This window comes from Calypte anna, chromosome 1 (genome assembly GCF_003957555.1).
Source record: "Calypte anna isolate BGI_N300 chromosome 1, bCalAnn1_v1.p, whole genome shotgun sequence".
Lineage (NCBI taxonomy): Eukaryota > Metazoa > Chordata > Aves > Apodiformes > Trochilidae > Calypte > Calypte anna.
Genome location: NC_044244.1, coordinates 26,763,806 through 26,788,020, shown reverse-complemented (window position 1 = coordinate 26,788,020; position 24,215 = coordinate 26,763,806). Strand labels below are relative to the sequence as shown.

General features: G+C 36.7%; 1 protein-coding gene across 1 annotated transcript in view; it reads right to left on the bottom strand.

The window, feature by feature from the left end:
* Nucleotides 1-24,215, bottom strand: part of DOCK4 (dedicator of cytokinesis 4) — a 152,198-nt gene that overhangs the window by 73,172 nt on the left and 54,811 nt on the right. Inside the window, exons 14-23 of the mRNA XM_030469473.1 lie at nucleotides 16,001-16,125; nucleotides 14,061-14,223; nucleotides 12,356-12,462; nucleotides 11,543-11,699; nucleotides 5,957-6,054; nucleotides 5,772-5,855; nucleotides 5,571-5,671; nucleotides 4,773-4,854; nucleotides 3,629-3,799; nucleotides 2,191-2,383 (exon numbers count right to left, since the gene is read on the bottom strand). Coding sequence (XP_030325333.1) covers nucleotides 2,191-2,383; nucleotides 3,629-3,799; nucleotides 4,773-4,854; nucleotides 5,571-5,671; nucleotides 5,772-5,855; nucleotides 5,957-6,054; nucleotides 11,543-11,699; nucleotides 12,356-12,462; nucleotides 14,061-14,223; nucleotides 16,001-16,125 — 1,281 coding nt within the window. The remainder of the gene's footprint in view (nucleotides 1-2,190; nucleotides 2,384-3,628; nucleotides 3,800-4,772; nucleotides 4,855-5,570; nucleotides 5,672-5,771; nucleotides 5,856-5,956; nucleotides 6,055-11,542; nucleotides 11,700-12,355; nucleotides 12,463-14,060; nucleotides 14,224-16,000; nucleotides 16,126-24,215) is intronic.

Here is a 24,215-nt window from a genome sequence, read left to right as displayed (position 1 = left end):
AGGGATTTATCAATTTGGCCACTCAACAAATATCAACAGGGATGTGTCCAGAGAGTTACACTCATATCAGGGGACTAGAAGAAAGGCCAAAAGGAAAAAAATACTGCTAGGTTTTATCAGCAGGAAATCTGTTTCCATTTAGACACCCAGTGTAGTGTACTACAAAGATGGAGAACAACAGAGTAAATTAAGGTCTTAACACCCACTACCTTTTCACAGGAGCTAAGCAGATAACTGCTGTTAACACCTTTTAACATCTCTGTAGTTGTCACTTAGAGGAAGAGCTGGAGTTTAAAATCACCAAAATAGAAAAAGGTTATAAGCAAGCTATACCAAAGTCTCAATACAGAGGCATTTAAGACATCTTATTCTGCCATGATCAGTAAATGCAATATAAAACATGCATTCTCTAGAGAGGAAGGTAGAGACCAGACGCTTTGAATATATCTGAAATTGTCTTAAATAGCTATGCTTTGGACTTTAAATAAATCCCTGCATTACCTGATGTCTCTGTTTTGCAACAATACACCAAATACATCTCCTGATTTTAGCAAATGTGTAGCTTTAATGTCAGCTGATTTCTGGAGCACTGGGACCTAATGTGTTAGTTGTTCAGGCTCTTGAAGCACAAAATGCATAAAACTCCTGTGCTGAATTACTTTCACTTGTTTCCAAGCAAGTTCCAGATAACAGATAATGCTATCCAAGAAGTGCCCTCCTCATTTATAAACATTTGGATAGTTATTTCCTGTGTTCCAATTTTCCTAGTTCTAATGTACTAGCCAGTACCACAGCTTGCAGCATTCATCATCTTCATTTGGGAGACAGAAATCAATTATTTTCACAGCAGAAAGACTTCATATAAGGATGCAAGGTTTACCTAGCACATTAGCACCTCTAGTGCAGCATTTATTTTCCCTAGGGAATTTGAAAACTACTATCTACATACTGACTGGAAGTCTATTTATATTTTTGTATTTTATCAAGATAAAACATTAAGGGCAAAGAGCCCAAGATGCTGATCTCCACAAGTCCCTTGAAATACATGATGACTGTAATTTTACTGTAGAAATGTTTCCCTGAGCTCCCCATCATGGATACTGGGAGTTTATATTACTGTCCGAAGTCTTTCACATCAGTTTTCCCATGATCTAATAAATTGATGCTCTATTTGTGTATAAAATGCACTTCATGTAATATTTAACATGTAATTTTCATTTCTTTTACATATCAACTCATGTGACCTCACAGAATCACAGAATCTTCTTAATAATGAATATGGATATGAATAATATCCTAACATTTATACAAAAGGAAGCAAACAAAAAAACCTGTCATACAGCTGAAAGTAAATTTATAGTTCCAAGAAGGTCCCAAGGAGTCTTTTGCATCCCAAGGTATTTATGCATATCCTGGTGGTTTCTGCACAGCTTTCATCACTGTAATGTGTTATCCTGAATGCCTTAGATGTTAAAAGCTACTGTTACTACTGATCTCCACCACCCAGTACTCGAGCAACTTCAGGAGGGCTTTTGGTGAGTAAAGTAACACTTAGTTAGAATTCTTTAAATCTCTTCTTTAATTCTTTTATTTCAAAAATACTTAATTTCAAATTTAATTTTTGGTCTCTTCTATGAGTATCACTTAGAATAGAAAAAAAGAATACCAGGCTCATCACCACACAGCAGTACTTTCTTCTGCATAGCAAGTAACCATGCTGTTATATACTTTATGCACCATCACCTCCCTTTGTGTACCTTTCATTCTACTTTAAGGAATGAAGGATCAAAAGTGCTGAACTACCAAGAGTTACATAAATAAGACTTATGGATAAATGACAGTATGTTTGCTGAAGTGCCCTCCAAGGAGAAAAAAAAATAAAAGCTTTTTCTTTTTCAGTGACTTAAAAAATAAAACACAAACTTCCTTCACCAACATATTACCAGCAGTAGATTAAAACAGAACTGTATTTTCAGAATCTGTTTCTCTAAAAACCAAACCACTAAATTTATCAAATGTATTTTTGCAAATGAGTTAAAAAAAAAACCAACAAAAAACCAGCAGTGTTTCAAGAATTGAGAATTGTTCCCTAGGAAGTATTACTCTGAGCAACACAGTTCTTTTCAGCACCTACTGGCCTGTGTACCAAGGACACAACTTGAGTCCCTTATCCCTCCAGGGTAACATTACCTGGGTTGGTGTACAGGTGACTCTCTACAGTTTTCCCAATACTCTGCAGTTTAACAGCTTGAAGGGAGTCATCCCCATGCATGACTGTTGGCAAGCTGCCCAGAGCATCGTGAACCAAATTTGCCACTTCTCTTACATCAAAGAGCTTCAAAAGTTCAGAGTACACTGATGGGAATGAGCTGAGAAACACAGCCTAGAGGAAAAGGGCAAAAACGCACAGTCAGATACTGCAGTATAATTTTGACATTTATAGAATTTAAATAAGTATGGAAATTTAATTAGCTGTAGAAAAATGCCTGGGTTTACATTTCAAGGGTAGTTAGTACCTTTAAAAATGGTCACATTGTCAGAAGAAATATCCTCACATTCATTATCAGGCTTACACTTGTAACTATTTTCCTTTACGGATTATCTAATTATTGTTCATTTCTCCAGGGCAAAGTGAAAGTAAAAAGTTCAACTTGGAACAAAAATATTTATACTTTACAAACTAGTCATGACTTGTGTATAAGAGGAAATTTTTACAATACAGAAGCCAGCTGATAACAGAAAAGAAATAGGTTTGAGTGGAGTTACTTTGGTTTGCTTTTTTTTAAAGACAAGTAATATAACAGCCTGCGTATCTTCCATTTTCCAAAAAATGAACATTTTTATTGTGGAGTGAGACAGCACTGGCAGTCTTGGTTCACTTCAACAATCCTAAAACAGAGTTAGATATTTATTTGTGAGTATAAAGAATAGGGAAACAAAACACTGGAAAAGAAAGGAAGGCAATACTAGACAAAGTAAGCCAGAACTGACTTTCCTTTCTTCCTCTCCAAATCCTGCTGACTGACAAAAGCTACTCATACCTCAAGTATTCTTCATGATGGTGTCTCAAGAGATGACATAAAAAGTTAAAGCTACTAAAGAATTCTGAATGTAGTTGTTTATATAACTTTGCTTTTACCTTTGTACCTTTTCAGTTTGTCATTTTCTTGGAAGAACAATTTGCTTGAGAAATGAATAATTCTCAACAGTTCTTAAACACTTTCTGTTTTAGAAACGGGGGAAGAAGACAGTATAGCTATGAGCTGTAGAAGTGGTCTAAATGTAGAGAGCTGAATCCCATGTCTTCTGTCTATGCACTTTAGCACAAATCTCTCAAACAGAGAAATTACTTTATACGTATTCACCAATATTATTTGTCGTTACAATTACAATAATTATAACTCAAAATTAAATATTAGATTATGGCTTATCCATGCCAAGAGTATTTCGAAGCTACTGGCACAAAAATTTCACACTAAAGAACAAAAGCTATGAAGATGAATGGAAAATGCCATTTTGCTTTAGTAAATACTAATTTTCTTTCATGGGAATATAGATAAGGACATGCATACATTTTCTGTATAGGAGAGGTAAAGTGGTAATAAGCAAGGAACAGATGAAAACTTACTTGTAGTTGGGATAATGCACTAGTTCCTTTGCTCTCTTGGGAAAGGAAGAAGCGCACTGACATAAGAAGCTCTTGAATACAGCAGCGAAATTCCTCCTCATTTTGTCCACCAGTGGCAATAGAGAATAACCTTCGAGACTGAACTATGTATTTAAAGATGTATTCCTGTGCCTGCAAATGTCAAAATCAGAGATAAGTCATGGAAAAGGAACTCTTCTTTATACAGAACACCCACCATGATTATATCATTAAAATAACGACAAGGTTCTGAAGCAGGATTGCGTTACTTAATTTTGGCAAAACTTTCTATAGAACTGACATATCAAAGGCACACAATGCTCCTTGCCTTTCATAATCTCTACAAACCAGAGAACACTTGTTTTTTTTAACAGATGCAAAACCTCATCCATCCCATACATATCTTTGGCTATGGAAGCACCTATTGAGTAAACACGCAAGGCAAATACAAAAAATAAGCTCAAGCTTTTGGGCTGTTGTTGGAATTTCTCTACCTGTTTGAGGTTGTTTTCGTGTCAAATAAAAGATTAAGTTGAAAATCTGTTGGAATGTAAAATAAAACCCCACCTTTCTTATTATCAAGACACTTAATAGCAGCACGGAAAAACACAGAAGGGTGCCATGTTAATACTCTATTTCCAAACTGTAGCACCTTTCCCAAATAGGATTGTTGTGTTGTACAACTCAGCCTCACTCCACCCTATGCTCTCTTATCATGCAAACTGGGCAAAAAGAGAAAGTAAAGCCACCTATTGCAGTCCTGTTCCTCAGAATCAGGGTTGTACCATTTAGTCAGCATGCATGCCTGCCATTTATATGGAACAGGTGTTAATAGCACCAATGCAATCTACATTTGATTTCTTAGACCTAATTCCTACTCCTGTATGTCCTCATTCTGTAAGGAACATAAGAGCTCAGTCTGATGTTAGTAAGCTCCATTGATCAACTTACTGACAAAAGAGAACAATGAATAAACCAACAGCACTGAAAAAACTTGGAGCTCCCTAGAATTAGTACAATCATTCCATCATTTATACATTCTCTGCTTCATATCCTAAGTTAATCCTGTTAATACTGTATGAACACATCATTCAAATATATAATTGCCTTTGACAATTTATATTACCTTTAGTACTTCCTGTATGTGCTCGTGCAGCTCCACTTCAGTGACTCGATCAATATGCCACTTCAATACTTTTATAAGATCTCTAGAATAACACATCAGAAAGTATTACAACACAGAAGTGGGAGAAGTGTTAACTTTGCATTTAAAATTCAAAGCAATAGCTGTCATACGAGAAACACTGACAAAATAAAAAAAAGTATGCAACTAGATTTCACTAATCACTACCAGTCAAATATTACACTTAGTTTTCATTTCAGTCTGGTGAAAACCACCCAGTAGATCCCAGATGAACAGGAAATAGCACTGGCATTACATATGCAGAAGAATGCTTTTGACAGGGATACAGAAGCTCAGTTAAGCCAGAAGAATTCTGCCAGTGTGGACTGCCCCTGCTATTCCATTGGTCTGCAGTCTTATTAACTGTGTTGATTTTAATGGAAGTCTAGGTAGAAAATAAATAGATAGAATAGAGCAGAGTGAGTGATACTTAGCAGTGCACTGCTCTACACAGATAGCACACACAGTGGCAGCTGGATTATATTAAGGCTCCTATGTTTGTCAAAGTAATTCAAATAAAGAAATGCACTGAAGAAAAAGATCTAAAATTAAGCCAGTGGAGGAGCATTAACAAATAATCTTTCTGGTACCTTAAAGTTATTTTACTATATTTTAATGGCCTAAATCTGGGAATTCATAAAAACATTGCATTTTTTTTCCTAATGATTTAACATAATGACTGATTCTGCTTAATTAATAACTGTCAGTATTCAAATCAGATAGAAAAAGTACAGACTTCACCTGTATGCAAGTGCTCCTGCAAAATGACTTTCAATGTAAGTGTCCATTACTGGCTTGAAGTGGTGAAACTTGCTGTCCTGCAGCAAATTTATTATGTGAACCTAAATGTGTGGGGGAAAAAAAAAAAAAAAGGGCTTTTCGTATTTGTTTTTTTTAACCTAATTCTTAAATAATGTTAAGCATCATCAAAAAAAAACTTACCAAACAATCAAATACTTTTGATCCATATCTTTGAGAATTTTCATCTAAAATCCCAAATAAAGTGTCTAGTGTATCTTGAAGAAACTGATTAGAAAGAATAAGAGGCAGTTTGTTATTAAACATGTATTTTGTGACAGGTAAATTATTTCCCTCCTATTATCTAAAGACATAGAAAAGTATAATACCTTCACGATTTCTGAACCATCAATTTCTTTTAATTTTGAGAGGCAACCTGCAATTTTGTCTGGGTGGGTTCTCCATTTCAGAAGGTCAAGCATATCTCCTGCCAAAACAAAATGCAAGATGAAAGTTGGAAGCAAAACAGCATTTCAGATTTTGAAGCATACTATTAAAGTACACTCAGCAAAACTTGGCATCATTAAAGCAAAAGAAAACATCTCAAGATTTCTATAATATGATCTGCCCAACAACAAATTTTCATTGCATCCCATAATTGTTCCATGAATAGAAACAGAAGAACGTGATACTGGGTCACTAAAAATCAGCCTCCTGTGGCAATTGTATCATGTAATTTTGTTCAGATATTTGTCAGCCTTCTTAAGAAAAACAATTATTTTTTTCTCTCTCATCCCACTGCAGGATGCCTTCCAAATCTGTCCTCTGACAGCTAGAAATAGTCTCCTAATTACCAATTTGAATATATTTAAAATACCCATTTTCCTATGTCTTATTCGAGAACAAACATAATAGTTTTGAGATCTAGCTTTACTAATAAGCAACACAATCTCTTCTGGACAATAAACTCTTCTGAGCTAAAACATACCCAAGCATCTTGGCACTTCCTCTAGTTTTAATTCATTCTCCTCTAGCTTTCTTGGCCAAAATGGTAACTACATTAAAGATCATTGTTTACTGTATTATCAGCAAGCTCCTATGTCTGCTATAAACACATGAACTATGTCCTAGAATTTGAGAACTTTTTCAGATTCATTGTATAGGTAACACAAATAGGTCTTTCTCTTTTTTAATACTGCTCAGCTCCCTGGCTACAGCTTAATCCCCATGTCTCCATTAGGATCCTTCCTTTTGTAACACTAGATTTGATCTAATTTTTACTCCATTTAATTATTCAAATAAGCCTTACCCTGCTTTGCCTGTATCATATTTTCATTTTGTGCCTCTCAACTGATGAGCCCTTTCAATTATGCATTAGAGGCAAACTGTCATTAACAGGCACTCCAGTTGTCTCAGATTTTAGTGAAGAAATTCCCATCCCCACTTCCTTCCAACCCTTTAGAAAAGGAGATTGAGCCCTGGTCTAATCTTCAGACCAAGTAGTATTTTCCTTTCATTCAGGAAGGAAATTCCTTCCACTTCAGTGCAACCCGCTGGCTCTGTTTTAGCTTTTATTTACCTGTTTTAAAATTTATATTCTAATCTGTATATTATATATTTTTCTATGTGGTGTCTTATTGAAGTCCAGATGGTTTAGATCTGCTACATTTCCTCTGAATAATAATTAAAAAAAAAAAAAAAGAATTCTGAAAAGCAAGATGAAGAAACCTACTCTGGCATGATATGCCTCTAATAATGCCTCTGGCATGATTAACCTCATCCTTTTCATTTAGTTACATGTCCATTTTTTCATCCATGTTTTCTTGTAAATACTTGCATAAAATTCATGGTAACAAGCCAGTTAACATACCTGCTCTTCCACCTGTCTTAAATCTAAATGTTATATTTGTTACTCTTCAGTCACATATCATTGCTTTCAGCTTCAAAGAAACCATCTTGTTATGAGATGGGGAACTTTATGTACCACACCATTCAATATCCTAAAATAGTTTTGCAAACTTGGCCTGGCTTTTCCAGGGTTTTCACTTGATCCTGACCCTTGCTGAACTCTGACAGGTTTTTGCTATTTTTATTCTTTCTCTTGCAGGTTCTCTGCCTATACCTAACATTTTCTGGCAGTGACTCACTCATTCAGGTCTGCAGCACTGCTTTCAAGTTGTATTCAGTAGATTTTCCACATATTTTTGAATTACGTACATCCAAAACCTCCTAAACATTCAAGTCTGCTACTTCCATGTTTCAGTAACCATTTTCTCTAAGTTTCTCAAAGCCTGGCCATTTGAAGCAGAAAACCTTCACCACCACCATCCATCCCTTCCATAACTTTCAGCTAACCTACTGTTTACTTGATCACTGCCCAGCAGTATCTCAGAAGGATCCAGTTCCTCTAAAATGTTCTTAGTACTTATCAAACTAATAAGCAAATAGCAAATTTTCCTCTTGGTTCAGCAACTCTTTGGATGCTTTCTACAACAGACTGTTTTCATACTCAAGTAATATTTGAGCTACACCCATCCTTGTGTTCTTTTCCAGTTTACTCAAAGAAAGCTCCTCCCTCCCACAAGAAGAGAAGTGATATTTCTGCCTCTAATAAAAAATAAAAAAACTTCATCTATATTCAAATCTTGCCAGAGATGCTAACAATAAACACCCCACATGCTACTCCATTAATATTTTGCTGCCTTAATTCATTTTGGAGGGCACAAATTGGTTTTATGCATTTATACATTTATTTTTTGTGTTGCTTCGCCCTGTGCTAGTATGGAATGGTTTGCATAAAAGGAGACCCCTGAGTTGAACTAAGAGTGCTAAAAGGTCTTCCACATGCTTCCCAAAGATCAAGGACAGAAGGTATGTCTTATTTTTCCTTCTGTCAGGAATTTTCAAGAAACAAGCATCAGAAATCCAGTGACCTGCATTTGTCTTTCAAATAATTAAATGGACTTCTACACTTCATTCTGTTTAAGCCTCAGCTTAAGTCAAGGAGTAGCAAGAGTAGCTAAAGCTGTCTTTCAGAGCAGGAAAAAAGATTTCTTTACATGTTTGCTGGAGGAACTTGGTGGGGAGACAGTTGGCACTGAATATTGGGGATTTGTTGGGGGATTAAAAGAAAGAGAAAGTAAATGTCAAACACTCACTTCAAAGCACTTATTTCAAGGAAAATGCTACGGAGGGAAGACACTGCTGAGATAACATTAGCAAATAGCCCAAGCATAAATGACATGAACAGAAAATCTGACATGTGAATCCCAAGGGGAAGGGATAGTAATGTGTCATGTATTAAGAGAATGAGAATATAAAACTGTCCCTCAAAATAGTCCCACTAGGAAAAGAAACTTTTGGAAAATGAAAAAAGCCAATGCTGTTGTCAAATTTTGCTGAAGAAGAAAAACATTTCCAGTGCTTTCCCTTATTCATGATCAGATTTGTGCACTAAAAATACACCTGGCCTATCATTCCTACCAAACAAAACACTTCCCTTCTCAAAGTCTGCAATTTAAATCCAAAGTGTGAGGTTTAATAAAAAGTTTAGAACCATGTGTACAGACGTAGTTTGTGATGATCTTTCCATATCTTTTACATTAAATACGGGTCATCAGAAACTGGTGTAGCATCACTGCACTTCAAAAGTTAAAAAACAAATTCCATAACTGTGGGTCAGCATTCCTCTTCCAACAGGCTGCTTCTGTGGTTTCCAAGACTCCCTCCAAACTGGGGTCACTCTGGAAAGCTGCCCTGTTACTTTTGTTTTATTAATCACCAGTTTGGCTTTTATAAAAGGCAGATAGATGTACTGCACCTCTGCCTTGCAACAGATGTGCTGCAAGGCATTTTGCTCTCCTGATGAACAGCTGCTTACCAGGGATGTGCCAATCAGTGCTGAGAAATGAGTGGATGTCAGCTTGCTAAAATATTCTGTTTTGCTGGATGGATCCTGAGTCTCTGGCAGGCAGAGATCCCTCCTATGTCAAAATCTAAGTAAGACTGTATTGATAAATACTCAGTAAGTAGAAAAATACTCTGCTCTCTCTTGCTCTTTAGGATAATGAAATACAACTATCCAGCGAAGAATGTAACATATACATATATATGAAAGCTATATAAAAGCTGGTATACTTTTTTTGCTAAAATTAACTCATTAACTGCCCAGGATCAAAAGTCAAGCTAAGAAAAAGCTAGCTGGCAAACAGACTAGGTAAGGATGCTTTCTTATCAGATATGTTGATGCATGCACAGACTCCCCTGGTTAGAAGGTCTCTGAAAATTGTTTGGAATTAATTTTAAAAACCTCTCCGAAGCACCCAGGATAAGGATGTTATGGATTCCAACAACTGGGAGTCACCCTCTTCACCCAGTCCCTGTAATTTTAATATGCATGAGAGCTGATGGCATGTGGGAACAATCAATGAGAGAATGACAGCTGAGTTTCCCTTGAAGCTAGTGAATCTCTGGCCTCATTAAGTCACACCCTTTACAAGTCTGGGTTTGGGGGCCTTCACCCCCATGGGCAGACCAATAGTGTAATTTTCAATCATTTCCAGGCTGGACTTTATTGTTTGTAGAGACAAGCAGGCCTCTGAGAACTTCAGAAAATCTCTAAACTTGAAAACAGTTTTAAAAACAATCAGCAATTTTCAAAACTGAAAGTAAAAATGTTTATTAAAAAAGTAAATATAGAGATCTTTTTACTCCTGTGTTTTTTAATAAGTAGGCTACATTCTCTCAGGGATAACTGAAGTAATGCTCACATGACTAAATATCCACATGCTTTGCTCTATGTTTATTTTCTGAGCATGCAATAGGTTTTGGCAAACTTTTTCTTTAAAAGAATGGGGATTTGGAAACTCACCAAGATGAATTTCCCTAAGAAGATCCTTGGAGAAAATATGAGCCTGTCTATTGAAAATATTTCCACCCTCTGAAGTACTGCTGAAATAATTGTTAACTCTTTCAGAGATTAAAAGGAGATCAATATTATTCAGATATTCTACACCCTGTTACTCAGAATATGGTTTTCTTTAAGAAAAAAATTTTTTTTGCCCTTTGTCACACATTTGTTTACATTAGTTAAGAGAATAATTCCTGTACTGTCAACAGAAATTAGTGGTACAACCCCAGACAACAGCATAATTATTTATCACTGAGACACTTAAGTTCCAGGCAGCACTTTCATGCACGTGTAAGTACCAGTAGAGTCATGTGATTTCCTAAATCAAGGCCTTTAACTGAAGCAAATTCAGTCTCTGACTGCCTATTAGCAACCTTTGGGAGACATACAGGAGAGAGCTAAACAAGATTTAAGCTATGATAAAGAGCTCAGAAAAAAAATTATAGAACTGTGGGGATAGCAAAGAACGGTCAAATGCACATTATGAAGCAAAGACATCTTCAGAAATCTGTGGAAAACTGTTTCAGACTGTAGTTAATATAGGAAACAAACAAGAATCTTAAGAATTTTATACAGAGCAATGATAAAGAGTGCAAACACATGTATTTCTTAATTCTGCTCCTTATATCCAGAGTTTGATTTAAGTAGTGGTAAAGGTTTGTTGGATTTAAGTAAGAAAACTGATACAACAAAAAAGCAATGTGCTTGATTAAAACTGACCTGCCACAGCCTAAAGCCTGCAATAAGGATTACAAGTACATAAAAACTCTACAACAGATTCAAAAGTTTTGTAAAGCAGATGGATTTTGATAGTTGATTCCAAGAGTGTTGCATTTGATTCCAATATCATGTTAATCTAACAGGCATTCTTGAACTACTTAAAATCAGTGATTTATCATGCTGCATTGCTTTCCATCTGGATATAAAAAATTATGGAGAAAACCATTTTGTAGAATGGCTAGAACATGAGCTATTTTTGAGTACATCCATGCTTGCTTGGCACAGAAAAGGCTAGCTAGCACACTCATTTAAATTCATCATGTTTTAGATAATCAACATATCCTACCATTTTGTGTGAGTTTAGTGGAGCAAAGAAAGGACGTAATCCAGAAGGACTCTTTAGTGGTTTTTACTGCTTGGCTGTTGTTTCCCAGGAAAATTCCCTTTGAAAAGGGGAGTTTGAGGTAGCGACCAGAATCCTGAAGGTTTGTGTTTTCTTCACACTGTGAAAACAAACCAATTAAAATAGCTGTACTGCATAAAAACAAAGGACCAGATCCCTACATTTTATGAATTATTATTGTTTCTCTGCCAGATATTGAAGAATTTTCACTATGCCTGTTGCAACTTTGGTTTTGGATCATAGCTTCACATCTGACATTGATATCTAACAAATTTGCATAAGCTATGTCAAACTACGAATAGCTCCAAATTTTGGTGTTAAAACGTAAAATTTATCCTCTGAACACAAAGACAACTGTTAAATGTGGAAACAAAAATTCCACAAAACTGAAATGTATCTCTAAAAATAACACTGAGTAGATCTGCATAAATTGGATGGCTTGATTTTCCAATATCAGCAATTCAGGGGTTCACCATGGGTGTTTTAATTGAACTTAACTTAGTGAAAGCCATTATAAATACAATTTAATATTATAGTAAGACTTAGTAAAACCAGTGGGCTGAAACACGTATGCAGTGTCAATTGCAGTTTATAACAGGAAGCTTAATATTAAACAATCAGCAATGGATCTTTTAATGATGACAAAATTTTCACTCATTTGGTAATGAATACAAACTTCCTCAACCTAATGTTTCTGGGCATTTAACACATGTTCCAGAGGAATCATTAGAACTCATGATTACTAATTCAAATTACCTTGTGTACAATGAGTTCATGGGTGCCATCTGGCAGAGTTCTCCCATTTTCCTGCATCAGGGGCACGAATGAAAAGCCAAACAGCTTCTTCTCACCCTTTTCTTTTGCTGAAATACATATGTAAATATTAGCATTAAAGTTAATAGAATACATATTAGACAAGACAAAGGGATATAATACAACATAAGAAAGTATAGTGGAAGCTATTTGCTGCTAGTCAGACTAAGATTATCTTAAATTTCTTTTCAGATTTGCACATTATCTCTTGTAGTGGTTTCCTGTATCTCACTGCAAATCAGAAAGCAATGTTCTGGAATGATTTATTAAAAACAAATAGTGGAAGGCAGCAAATTTGCAGTCTTAGAAATATGCAGAATACCAGGAAACCAAAATGAATGGGACCTAGCCAGTCCAACATGAGTAGAAAAGGTGTTTGGGGTTTTTTTGGTGACGATTACCCTCTTATAGCAGCTTCTACATGCTGGTCTCCTATTAGGTCAGCCTCAGGCTGTTCTGCACTTCTGTCTTTGAATAAGGCATCTGCCCCTATAGGTCTGACTGAAGATGTCACCGCTCCTTACATGAATTCTAGGTAGCAGATAACAAGTTCAAACTTGGATGCCTCATCTCAAATTCCAAAACTCATCTGTCACTTAAATATTCAGCAAAATACAAAACACTGAGCTGGCACAGATTGCTAAACACTTGAAAATCAAATGATTTTTCATCAACTGTGCATGTGTATATATATATATATATATATATGACTTCTGAGTCTGGATTTAGTATAGTTGGGATGATGTAGACAATCATAACAAAAATATTTAAAATTGTACCACATGGTAGCAGTTTGCTACCATGAAACATAACACTGTCATTTTTATTTTATTACTTCATATCTTATAAAAGAAACCTAAAAATGAAATCGAGGCAAATTTCCTCCTATATTACCCGTTCCTTGCATTTTGAAGTCTTTGTACCTGAAATCTAAATATATTCTAACTTATTGTGTGTGCCCATTCCACAAATGCAACCTATGTAATCAAATCTTGCTACATCTTCATCACCAAAACCAGATAAACAACATCAGCAGTTTAAAAGAGGTACAATTTCATCTACCTTTCCCTACTACCTCTCTCTACTTCTCTTCTTGACAGCAGTCAGCACCATGGCTGTGAAACCTACATCCCACACCTTTGTATGCAGAACATGGACCCAGGCCTCAATATTTACCTCGTAATCATCTCTAATATCGCTCAGGATGTTTAGAGAATTTTGGAATTTTATTTTATAAATTAAAAAAAAAAATTTAAAAAGTTATATTAACTGACCATGATGTACCTACATACATTTACCATTGTTTGTATTGCTTAAGATGTACTAACGAACAGGTATAATTTTGGATAATTGACCAGGTAAATTCTAAATCTGCACTTTGAGTTCACATGGAATTCTATTTACATTTTCATCTACAATTTTGTCTATTTCTATTTAATAAAACTAGACTGGTTTTTTTCTTGGTATTTAAGCTTTACCAAAGCACTGAGTTTCCCCAAGCAGAGCTGCAAGCCTGGAAAGCTCTGTCATGAAAGCCTTACAGAGAAACTTCATGCAGCTGCCTTTTTACTAAGAGATTATGGAAACTCATGTGCTGTGACTGCAGCTGTAAGGGAGAGGATGAGCAGGAGTCATGAGCAGTGCTTACTGGAACAGTGCCGGAATTCACAGCGGATGTGTGCTCCTCTGAATTTATCCACAGGGATAGGAAGTTTCAGCAGTTCAGCCCATCTGGGACCATTGTTATGATAAAGCACAAAGGAATGGTACTCGCTGGCCGGTGGCTCCCCAGAACCAAATGAGATAAAATCCTAATGAAGAAAAACTACTGATTAGAGATTAAAGGCAAATTAAATCATAGAATCATAGAATCATAGAATCGACTGGGTTGGAAGGGACCTCAGACATCATCAAGTCCAACCCTTGATCCACTACTGCTGCAGTTACCAGACCATGGCACTGAGTGCCACATCCAGTCTCTTTTTAAATATCTCCAGGGACGGAGAATCCACCACTTCAGTGGGCAGCCCATTCCAATGCCTGCTCACCCTCTTCGTAAAGAAATTCTTTCTAATATCTAACCTAAACTTCCCCTGGCACAACTTAAGACCGTGCCCTCTTGTCTTGTTGAAAGTCATCTGGCAAAAGAGACCAACCCCCACCTGGCTACACCCTCCTTTCAGGGAGTTGTAGAGAGTGATGAGGTCTCCCCTGAGCCTCCTCTTCTTCAGGCTGAACAGCCCCAGCTCCCTCAGCCTCTCCTCATAGGGTTTGTGCTCAAGTCCCTTCACCAGCCTGGTTGCCCTCCTTTGGACCTGCTCCAGGACCTCAATATCCTTCCTAAACTGAGGGGCCCAGACCTGGACACAGTACTCAAGGTGTGGCCTCACCAGCACTGAGTACAGGGGCAGAATCACTTCCTTGGACCTAGAGACTGGTTAATATTTACTTGCATGTAATAAATGCTACATGTGGAATAATGATGAACTATCTTTAAGCCCACAAAAATAGCAATTTTTAAAATATTTGCTGATTAGAAAAAATGGCAAGAATCATTCACACCCATGAGAAGTATCACAACAGAGGGATCTGGGTGATCAGGAAGTCTTGAGCAATGAATGTGATGTGGAGTCCCATGACACAGCATGGTCCATCCCACTTTTTGCCCAAGACACAAACAAGAACGTAACTGAGACAAGAACAGCCCAGGATCAAGAACTTTAGTCCTCTGAAATAAGCCTGATGGTATCAGTGATATGTTCAGGCATGAAAAAAGGAAAAAAATTTCCTGACTAGGAAGAAGCAAAGTGTTGGTTGCCTTTGCAATAACCATAGCAAAACAGGCAAATGGGTTCTTCCAAGTCCTGACTCTGGGATATCTATTAATTCTCTATGGGAAAGGTAAGGTGTAGCTTTTCTCCTTGGCAATTGTAAGGGATCCCCGCTGCATCTCAATATCCTTTCTTTTTTTACCATATATATATATATGCATATATATAAAAGTCTGTATGTATGGAAAAAGTTGAAAGTGAACAGAAATCTTTAGGTACAGAGAAAATCTGAGAATGTCACTTGTAAATAATAAAAAATATAAAATAGTGCCTGTTTAAGCATTCAACAGCAGTATGCAATAAAGTTTAAAGAGAAGAAGGAATAGTAGCTTATTATTTTATGTATAAACAGTGGTGATATTTGCATCAAGGATCTCTGGTTTATTAAATTCAGACAAAAAATTAAAAATTACTGAAACATGTTCTGTGTAAATAAGAAAATGAATAGATTCTAGGAAAATATTATTAAATAAAATTTCTCCAAAACTCCATCTTGCTTCAACATTTATCAGCATCTAGTGGAATCATTGCATGTTTATCTGAATCATGTAATTAATCATAGAGATAAAATTAACATTCGTTTTATGAAGATTTTAAACAAAGTGAAAATACTTTGAATATCTAAAGACAGCAAAAGATAAACATGAGCTTTCCAAAGCCTTTCTGTATGCTTCAAACAATGCCACAAAATATTATTTACATCTTAAAAAGTGTACTAAAATTAAATAAAGCAAGGAAAATCACACAACAAAGATACCTTTAAAATTTGACCACTGCTGTCCACAACATGCATTGTCACTTCCACATTTCTGGCCACACTTTTCCCTCCTTTCTCAAATTCTCCTCTTTCTACAGTGATATATAAATCATTCCTCATTTCACCTATATAAAAAAAAAAACCAACAAAGTGTGCAAAAGTCACTTCAATTACTTATTTTTTTCTTTTAGTACTTCAGCAAACTTGCATCTCCCCAAACAAGGGACAGTATCTCAGACCCACAATTTATCATTATTTTCAATTTTTAAATATTATTTTTTCCATAAACCAAGAAAACCAACAGAGCTTCATCCCTCTAAAAGCCTAAGAGAAAGGCTTTTACTCATCTGTTAGCTCTTTTTGGTCTTTACAGTGGCATCTCCACTTATACCCAATCTGGAGCCTAGCTTCATTTCATTTTATTCCTCTCTAAGGCAATATTAATCTATTTTCTTTCATTTATAATCTCTAAATTTCTCTGTATATTATCTCCCAGGAGCACTGATTATATCTTGTTTTTGAAGGAAGGCTTCCCAGCTTGCTAGCATTCAAATCTGTACTTCTGATACATATGTCATCAATCTATTTTATACTGGCAGGGTGTCCTGAAGTTTTCTAGCAAAAAAACCCAAAAAACCTTAGCTTATTTTTTTGCTTCTTGGAAGGGCTTCTGAGAGAGAGATTAAAATCCTCATCAACACAGACAAACTACAAATCCAATACAGACACTGCCTCAGTGTTATGTAGTAGACTTATTAAATACTACTAGCATTTTAAAATTGAAATTCTTTGCACATTCATACACTAAGACGTTAAATTTTCTGTCAGAAAATAACCCGATCTTTTGAATGAGATCAGTGGTAATTTTATTTTAGTTTTACTTAACACAAACCACAAATTTTACAGTTGATGAATGGAAGGAAGGCTGTTTAGTAGTTGGAAGAGGGGTGGGGGCTACTGAAGTGGTGTGGTCTGGAAGCCCTTGTACTGTGTGAAGATGCTAAATCTACTTTTAAAAGAGTAAATTAATCTAACTCTGGACAAAGGTTGCTAGAACTGCTTGGAAGCTATTGGAATTTCCTTGTAAAACACTAGAAAAATGACAGATGAAAAACATTAGGAGATTCTTCTGAAATTCTAATTTTTAGATGTGGTAGCAAAATACAGAAAAAGTGAAACGCAAGTTTAACATAATAGGAATATTCCCTTTTCCCTTGAAAAAGCAGATTTTCAATGACCACCAGTGAAAAGAAATCAAGTATGACAATTTTGAGTATTTTTAAGTGTAAGACAAGTAATATATGAAAGGGGTAAAATTAATTAAAACATATATAACTGATAAATGATTAGCACATCTTAAATTTTTTGTTTCATTTTAATGTGCAAACAGAATTGAACCCGCTTGAGTTTTCAAAGATACTTTCATGTTTCAAATTTCTCGCATTTATTTTGCCACCTTCAGCTTTGTAGTGATTTTTAAGCACCAGAAACAATGATCTTGCTACAGTCTTCTAATATTTTTATAACATTATTCCATCACTGCATAAAAAAATTATTAAATGACAACCTAAACCACAGACAAATGGAAAAAAAAAATGGTGTAAGGGGAAGCTGCTAGATAATCAAGCCTTCAAGAACCATCCCTGTAGAAGAGGGGGGAAGTTTTCCTAGTGTGTTACCTTATTAATTATCTTCCGAAACAACTATGGGCAGAGGTTACAGTACAGCTAGACTGAATGAACAGAAACAAACACCAGGACTGGGTGGTATTCACATCAGAGTTTTCTGAGAAGTCAAGGATGAAAGTGCTGAATTACTAATAAGTGTGTGCAATCACTGAGTAAGTCTCTGGTTCCTGTTGGGAAAACAGGTTCTAAAAGGACAAAAAGTTATTCAGGTAATGGATGGCATGACTTGTAAAAAAAACAACCACCAATCAATCAAAAACAACCACAAAACCAACCTCAAAACAAAAAAAAAGTTAAAACCTTTCCAAAGGATGTTGTGTATGTGGGAATGTATAAAGGGGTCTGGGGGAAGAATGGAGAAGCCATGAAAGGAAAATCCACTAAAGAATATGAAATAGATGATGACATGCAGCTCAGAAAATCCCTTGAGCTGAAAGTAGCTGAAGGCTGGGAGAGCTTCAGGGGTAATTACCATACATGAATATATGCATGCTCAATTCTTACTTTTCTTAGGTCCCTGTTTACAACACTGGTCTAGACAGGCCCTTGATCTGAACCAGTAAAGCTATTCATATGTTTATTCAGATCAAAAACTTACCCTTAACTCTACTAGATTCTGATTATTTCCACACTGCAGCAATAGACCATGCAATATGTTGAGTCTTAGCACAACCTTATACTAGGAGTAGTTCTAGGCAGCACTGAGAGTTGGAGACTTTCAAGAGTCTTTCATTCAGAAAAAATTACAACGAACAATATGCAAAAGGAGAGGGTTTGTTGTATAATTGATTTTAGCATTCAACTTGTAATTGCAGGAATTTCTCTTTAAAGATGAGCTTGAATTCTACATGCATTTGTGCCATATTTTTATTTATTAGCAAACAATTATTTAAAATTTCCATGGTGTCATCACACAAACATAACTATTTCCAACACAGATTTCATGACCTAGCCCAGCTGAAACTCAGTGAAAACCTGGAAAAAAAAGACGCAAAGAAACCCCTAGCAAACAAACACACCACCATGCCCACATCTACACGTTTTTTGAATACCTCCAGGGATAGTGACTCCACCACCTCCCAGAGCAGCTCACCCCAGTGCCTGACTACTCTTTTGGTAAAGAAATTCTTCATCATTTCTAGTCTAAACCTCCACTGGTGCAAATTCAGGCAATTTCTAGTCCTATTGTTATTCACTTGGGAGAACAGACCAATACCCACCTCCCTACAACCTCCTTTCAGGTAGCTGTAGTATTGAGCAATGAGGTCTCCTCTGAGCCTCCTCTTGTCCAAATTCAATAATTCCAGCTCCTCCAGCCTCTCCTCATAGGATTTGTTCTCCAGACCCTTCAACAGCTTGGTTGCCCTTCTCTGGACATGCGTCAGAGAGGATGGATGGTTCCAGACAGGCTGGATGAGGCTGTGAGCAACCTCACCTAGTGAAACATGTCCCTTGCTCATAGAGATGACGATCTTTAAAGATCAAGATGATCTTTAGGGTCCCTTCCAACCCAAATAATTCTGTTATCGTATTAAAAAATACGAAAGCATTTCTAAAACAAGTAATCAGAGCTTTACAGGAGTTAATCAGGCTCTCAAAGCCAGTGTCTGCCATTTTAAGATTAAATAAAAAAAATCCAAACTCATGGAGTTTCACCTTTTAATTGCAAGAAGAAATCAAATCACAGGGAATAAAAGTCATGCATGTGCTTTCACAAATATTGTCATATTCTTCTCTTACAGAACCTGGCAAAGTTTGTAGTTGTTGTCACAAGAGGAGAGTGCAGATGAATTTTGTCCTGATCTACATTCATTCAGGAAGCTCTACTGTTTTCAATGTCTCAGAGCAAATCAAGACACATGAATCATTCAAATTAAAGAATACACTGGATTGTGTCTGTTATTATGCAAAGCAAATTAAATCCAAGAGGAGACTAAGCCTCTCATACTATATGAGGAATAACAATGTTTTATATGGAAATGGATAGAAAAGCAAAAGGGAGATAACTGAAGGAGACTGGAAAATTAATAAAAAAGAATATAAACCATGGGCCATATATCAAGGATGCAGTCTGCATAAGACACTACTTAGCACACCATTATTTCACCTATTTGGCTAATCAAAATCAGATTTTTAAATATGAAAAGCTACAGACTGAAGTACTCCTACAAGAGATTCTACTATGAAGTGAGGGCCACAGCTATATGGAAATCAAAGTTCCATAAAACCATATAAAGCTTTAATGATGATGATGATGATGATCCAGCCTTAACTCTCCTCTGCAACACAAGTGTTCAGTGCACATTCTGCAGGGACATTTACTCTGGTAAATAAATTCAACTGTGTGTGAAAGGTGCTGGCTGAACTGAAATGTCAGGGCTGCTAAACCAGAATATGAACAGCACATCACAGGCAGTACCTGCCTCTTATGGTTCTGCCAGTACATTTCAGCTTTGACCTGCCCAATAATATCTTGAAAGCACTATTTATAGGCTGAAAGAGGAAGAACTCCAAACTCTTCTTGCCCCAGATGGAGGTGCTAATCAGGCATATTACAGCTCAAGGTTTCTCACCTAAGAAGAAACAGAAGCAGCTTCATTACTTCAATCCAACTAGCAATGAAGTGTTCAAGGGCTGAACAAGAGAGAAGGATAGAGACCTGATCAGCATCAATTACATGAAAGATGCAATTACAAGGAGCAGGAGAAAAGGCCAATTAAAGTTGCAGAACAAATGTAAGACAGACTGCTGGGGGACATGCTTAGCTAATGGTGGTTAGCCTTCCTGAACCTACCAACAATAAACCACAAATTTTAACTAATCATTAGAGAGAAAACAGCCAGGAGTAATTTGCAGGTTGGAAATGGCAATGTATGCTCCAGGGTTCTATTATCTACACCACACAGTTCCACTCCTGGATGGCTCTGCAGGCTCCCTTTCCTTCACAGACAGGAGGCTGCATCATCCCTACTCAGGACCTGTGTAAAGCTCCTCTCTGTGGCTGCTCACAGGATGCACTCCCTGCTATGAGACCAAGGTGCAAGCTGCACCCAGCTTAGAGAGACTTGAATGCTCCCACTGCACCTCAGCTGACAGGAGCAACACAGGCAACCACTGCTAAGGAGAAGGATTGATCAGGATAAACATCAGAAGAACATTTGTATGAACGTTCTTTTATTTTTCTAGAAATACTTGTACCTAACCTAAGAGTCAAAGTAATTATCCTTCATCACAAAACCATTTTTAAACTTACACTGAGGAAGCTGTGAGTTACAATTGCAACACAGATATTACAAGACTTCTCATACATTTCAACCACATTTACAACTGTAGAATTTTTTTTAGCATATTAATATGGAACAAGGTTTTCAAGCTAAAGATAGCTGTCAAAGATCAAAGGTAGTTGTCTTTGTTAGAAATAAAAGAGTTTAGTTTTCCAGCTATCCTCAGAAAGCTTTCTAGTGAAATAAATTCCAATCTGATTATTTAATATTGTAACAAAACACAGTGATTGTATTTGAACAAGACAGAATCTCCCTAGGAGCTTTTCTTAGGAACTGCTTTTTTGAAAGCTTTGCTCAGAATTATGGGCCCTTTAGAACCATGAATTGAAAGGGAACAGAAAAGGTTTTTTTTTTTAGAGAAAGTTCCTGTTAATTTACATCTCTCTAAAATATAAGCTAATGAATGGTTTTGTTTTATACCCTAAACATGACTCCAGCAGATCTTAAAAAAATTTCAGTTTTAAGGACTGAAAATTTCTGGATGTGGTTTAAAAGGTATTACCCAGGATGTAAATTTTGTAGATGCAAAATGCTTTAGAGAAAGGCTCCACGGAATATTTTGTAATATGGGACAAGAGCTGTGTAGCTCCCGTCCATGAAGGGATCTCCAAAAAAAAAACCAACCAAAAAAAAACCACCAACAACAAAGAGAAGGTGATTTTAACTTGACAGAGCTAGGGATCCCTAGTCCACCTTGCCTCCTACCCTTCAAGTCAATGCATCCTACACCTTTCAGCAGTAAGGATGTTCTATGATGTCATGTACATACAATAACAAGCAAAATTAATAAAATAAAATAAAACAGCTCTGAGGAGAGGGACTTGGGAGTGATGGTTGATGAGAAGCTCAAAATGAGCCAGCAATATGCACTTGCAGCCCAGAAAGCCAACAGTATTCTCGGCTGCATCAAAAGAATCAAGTCCAGCAAGGCAAGGAAGGTGGGCTCTGGTGTGACCCCACCTGGAGTACTGTGTCTAGTTCTGGATCCCCCAACACAAGAAGGACATGGAGCTCTTGGAACAAGTTGAGAGGAGAGCCACAAAGATGATGGAGGGCTGGAGCACCTCTTCGATGAGGAAAGGCTGAGATAGTTGAGGTTGTTCTGCCTGCAGAAGAGAAGGCTCCAAGGAGACTTTATGGTGGCTTTCCAGTATCTGAATGGGCCAACAGGAAAGCTGGGGAGGGAATTCTCATAAGTACATGTAGCACTAGGACAAGAGGTAATTGCTTTAAACTGGAAGAAGGCAGATTTAGATTAGACATTAGGAGGAAAATCTTTACTGTGAGGGTGGTGAGACACTGGAAGAAGTTGTCCAGAAAAGCTGTTTATACCCCATTGCTGGAAGGTTGGATGGGGCCTTGAGCAACCTGATCTATTGGAAGGTGTCCCTGCCCATGCAGGTGGGTTGGTACTAGATCATTTTTAAGATCCCTTTCAACCCAAACCATTCAACTAGTCAATGAAAATCTCCCATTCCCCTTCTAGACACAGCCAAAGTTAGGGTAAGAAGTAGCAGTTTACAGAAACATAGGGAACAAGACAGAAGAGCACAATTTAGAAGTAGGTGGCCCTATGTCTGAGTGATAAAGCATTGACCACCAGAAAAATTCCTAAATTTCAACAAGTTACACTACAAGCTGATCATATTTGCAGTAACCACAACCTGGAGATTGTAAAAACTTAAAGTATCAAAGTACATGTGCAGGGGAAGAAGATACCAAGCCCTGGAATACCATAACAATACTAAACTCTTTCTACTGATATTCTGGTAATTGAATTGTGTTGATTTCATAGTCTTAGTACAGCTTGTGTTGGAAGGAACCATTAAAAGGCATCTTGTCCAACCCTCTGCAGTGAGCAATTAGATCAGGTTGCTCAGAGCCCCATCCAACATGATCTTGGTGGTTTCCAGGGATGGGTCATCTACAGCCTCTCTGGACAACCTGTTCCAGTGCCCCATCACCCTCATGGTAAAAAAAAATTTCTTTCTTACATCTAGTCTGAGACTGTTCTCTTTTAGAGATTGTCACTCCTTGTCCTGTCCTGTCCCAGCAGACCCTGATAAAAGTTTTGTCTTTCTAATAAGCCTCCTATAAATAGTGAAAGGCTGTAAGTAAGGTCTCCTTGGATCCTTCTATTCTCCCGGCCAAACAACCCCAGCTTTCTCAGTCTTTCTTCATGGGCGAGGCATTTCACTCCTCTGATCACTTTTGTGACCCTCCTGAGGATCCACTTCAGATCCAGCTTACTCTTCCAAGTACTATAAATAGCAGAACACTTTTTTTCCCATTCTCTACTTCCAGAGACTTTAAATCAGAGGAAATCCAATTAAATTCTGGCTTTTCTTCTCTTTCCATACTTCTATTCTATTTTTGCTTCACTTTCTAGTAAATTAAGACAATAAGAAGAGATAGGAAGAAGGAAAACAATACTGAAGTTCTTCACACTTGTGTAATGAAGAATGCAGCCATGTATTAGTATCTTTGTTTTCTCCAGTGAGTTCTGGAAATTATAATACCTTTGGTAGACAGAATCAAAGCTTTAAAAAAGAATTAAAACAGGATTTGGAAAGGAGAGAATATTCCCCATAGAGTACTATGGGTTTGGGAAAGGTCAAAATTCAGGGTGTCTCTACTCCACAATATTGCTTAAACGTATTTTATGTAACTAGTATATCCAGGCAATATTACTTTCACTAATTAAAAATACGTATGTCTGGATTCTTGGAAATCAGAACAGCAAACAAAGGCAGGTGTTAAATTTAGGCTGTTTGTGCCGCATACAGGATAAAGAAGATTGGCAAAACTCATACCACTGCTCATGGGAAAAAAACACTTAAGAGTGTCAGACATATTTTTTTTCCTAGAATCAACAGCTCTTTACTAAGTCCAAGCTCACTGACAGATACAGATGCTTACCATGATGGAGAGAACAAATTCCATAGCTTTCTTTCCATTTTTGCTGTCATATTCTAAGCTTTGAAAGAGGGAATATGCTTCTAGTCAAAACCACATCAGGGAAAACACATATCTTCATAAGCATAGCATTTGGTGAGATCATTTGTATAAAAAGACAAAGATTCTAGTTCTAGTTTCACTTTAAAACCTTCTGAAAATAGAAACTAAGAAAGATTGGAAAGTGTGTACATGCTTAAGAAAAGAAATTAATACTGCAGCTTCATACAGAGTCTTTTGCAAAATTGAATCAGAGGACCAAAACCATCCAGAATGAAGGACTGCAAA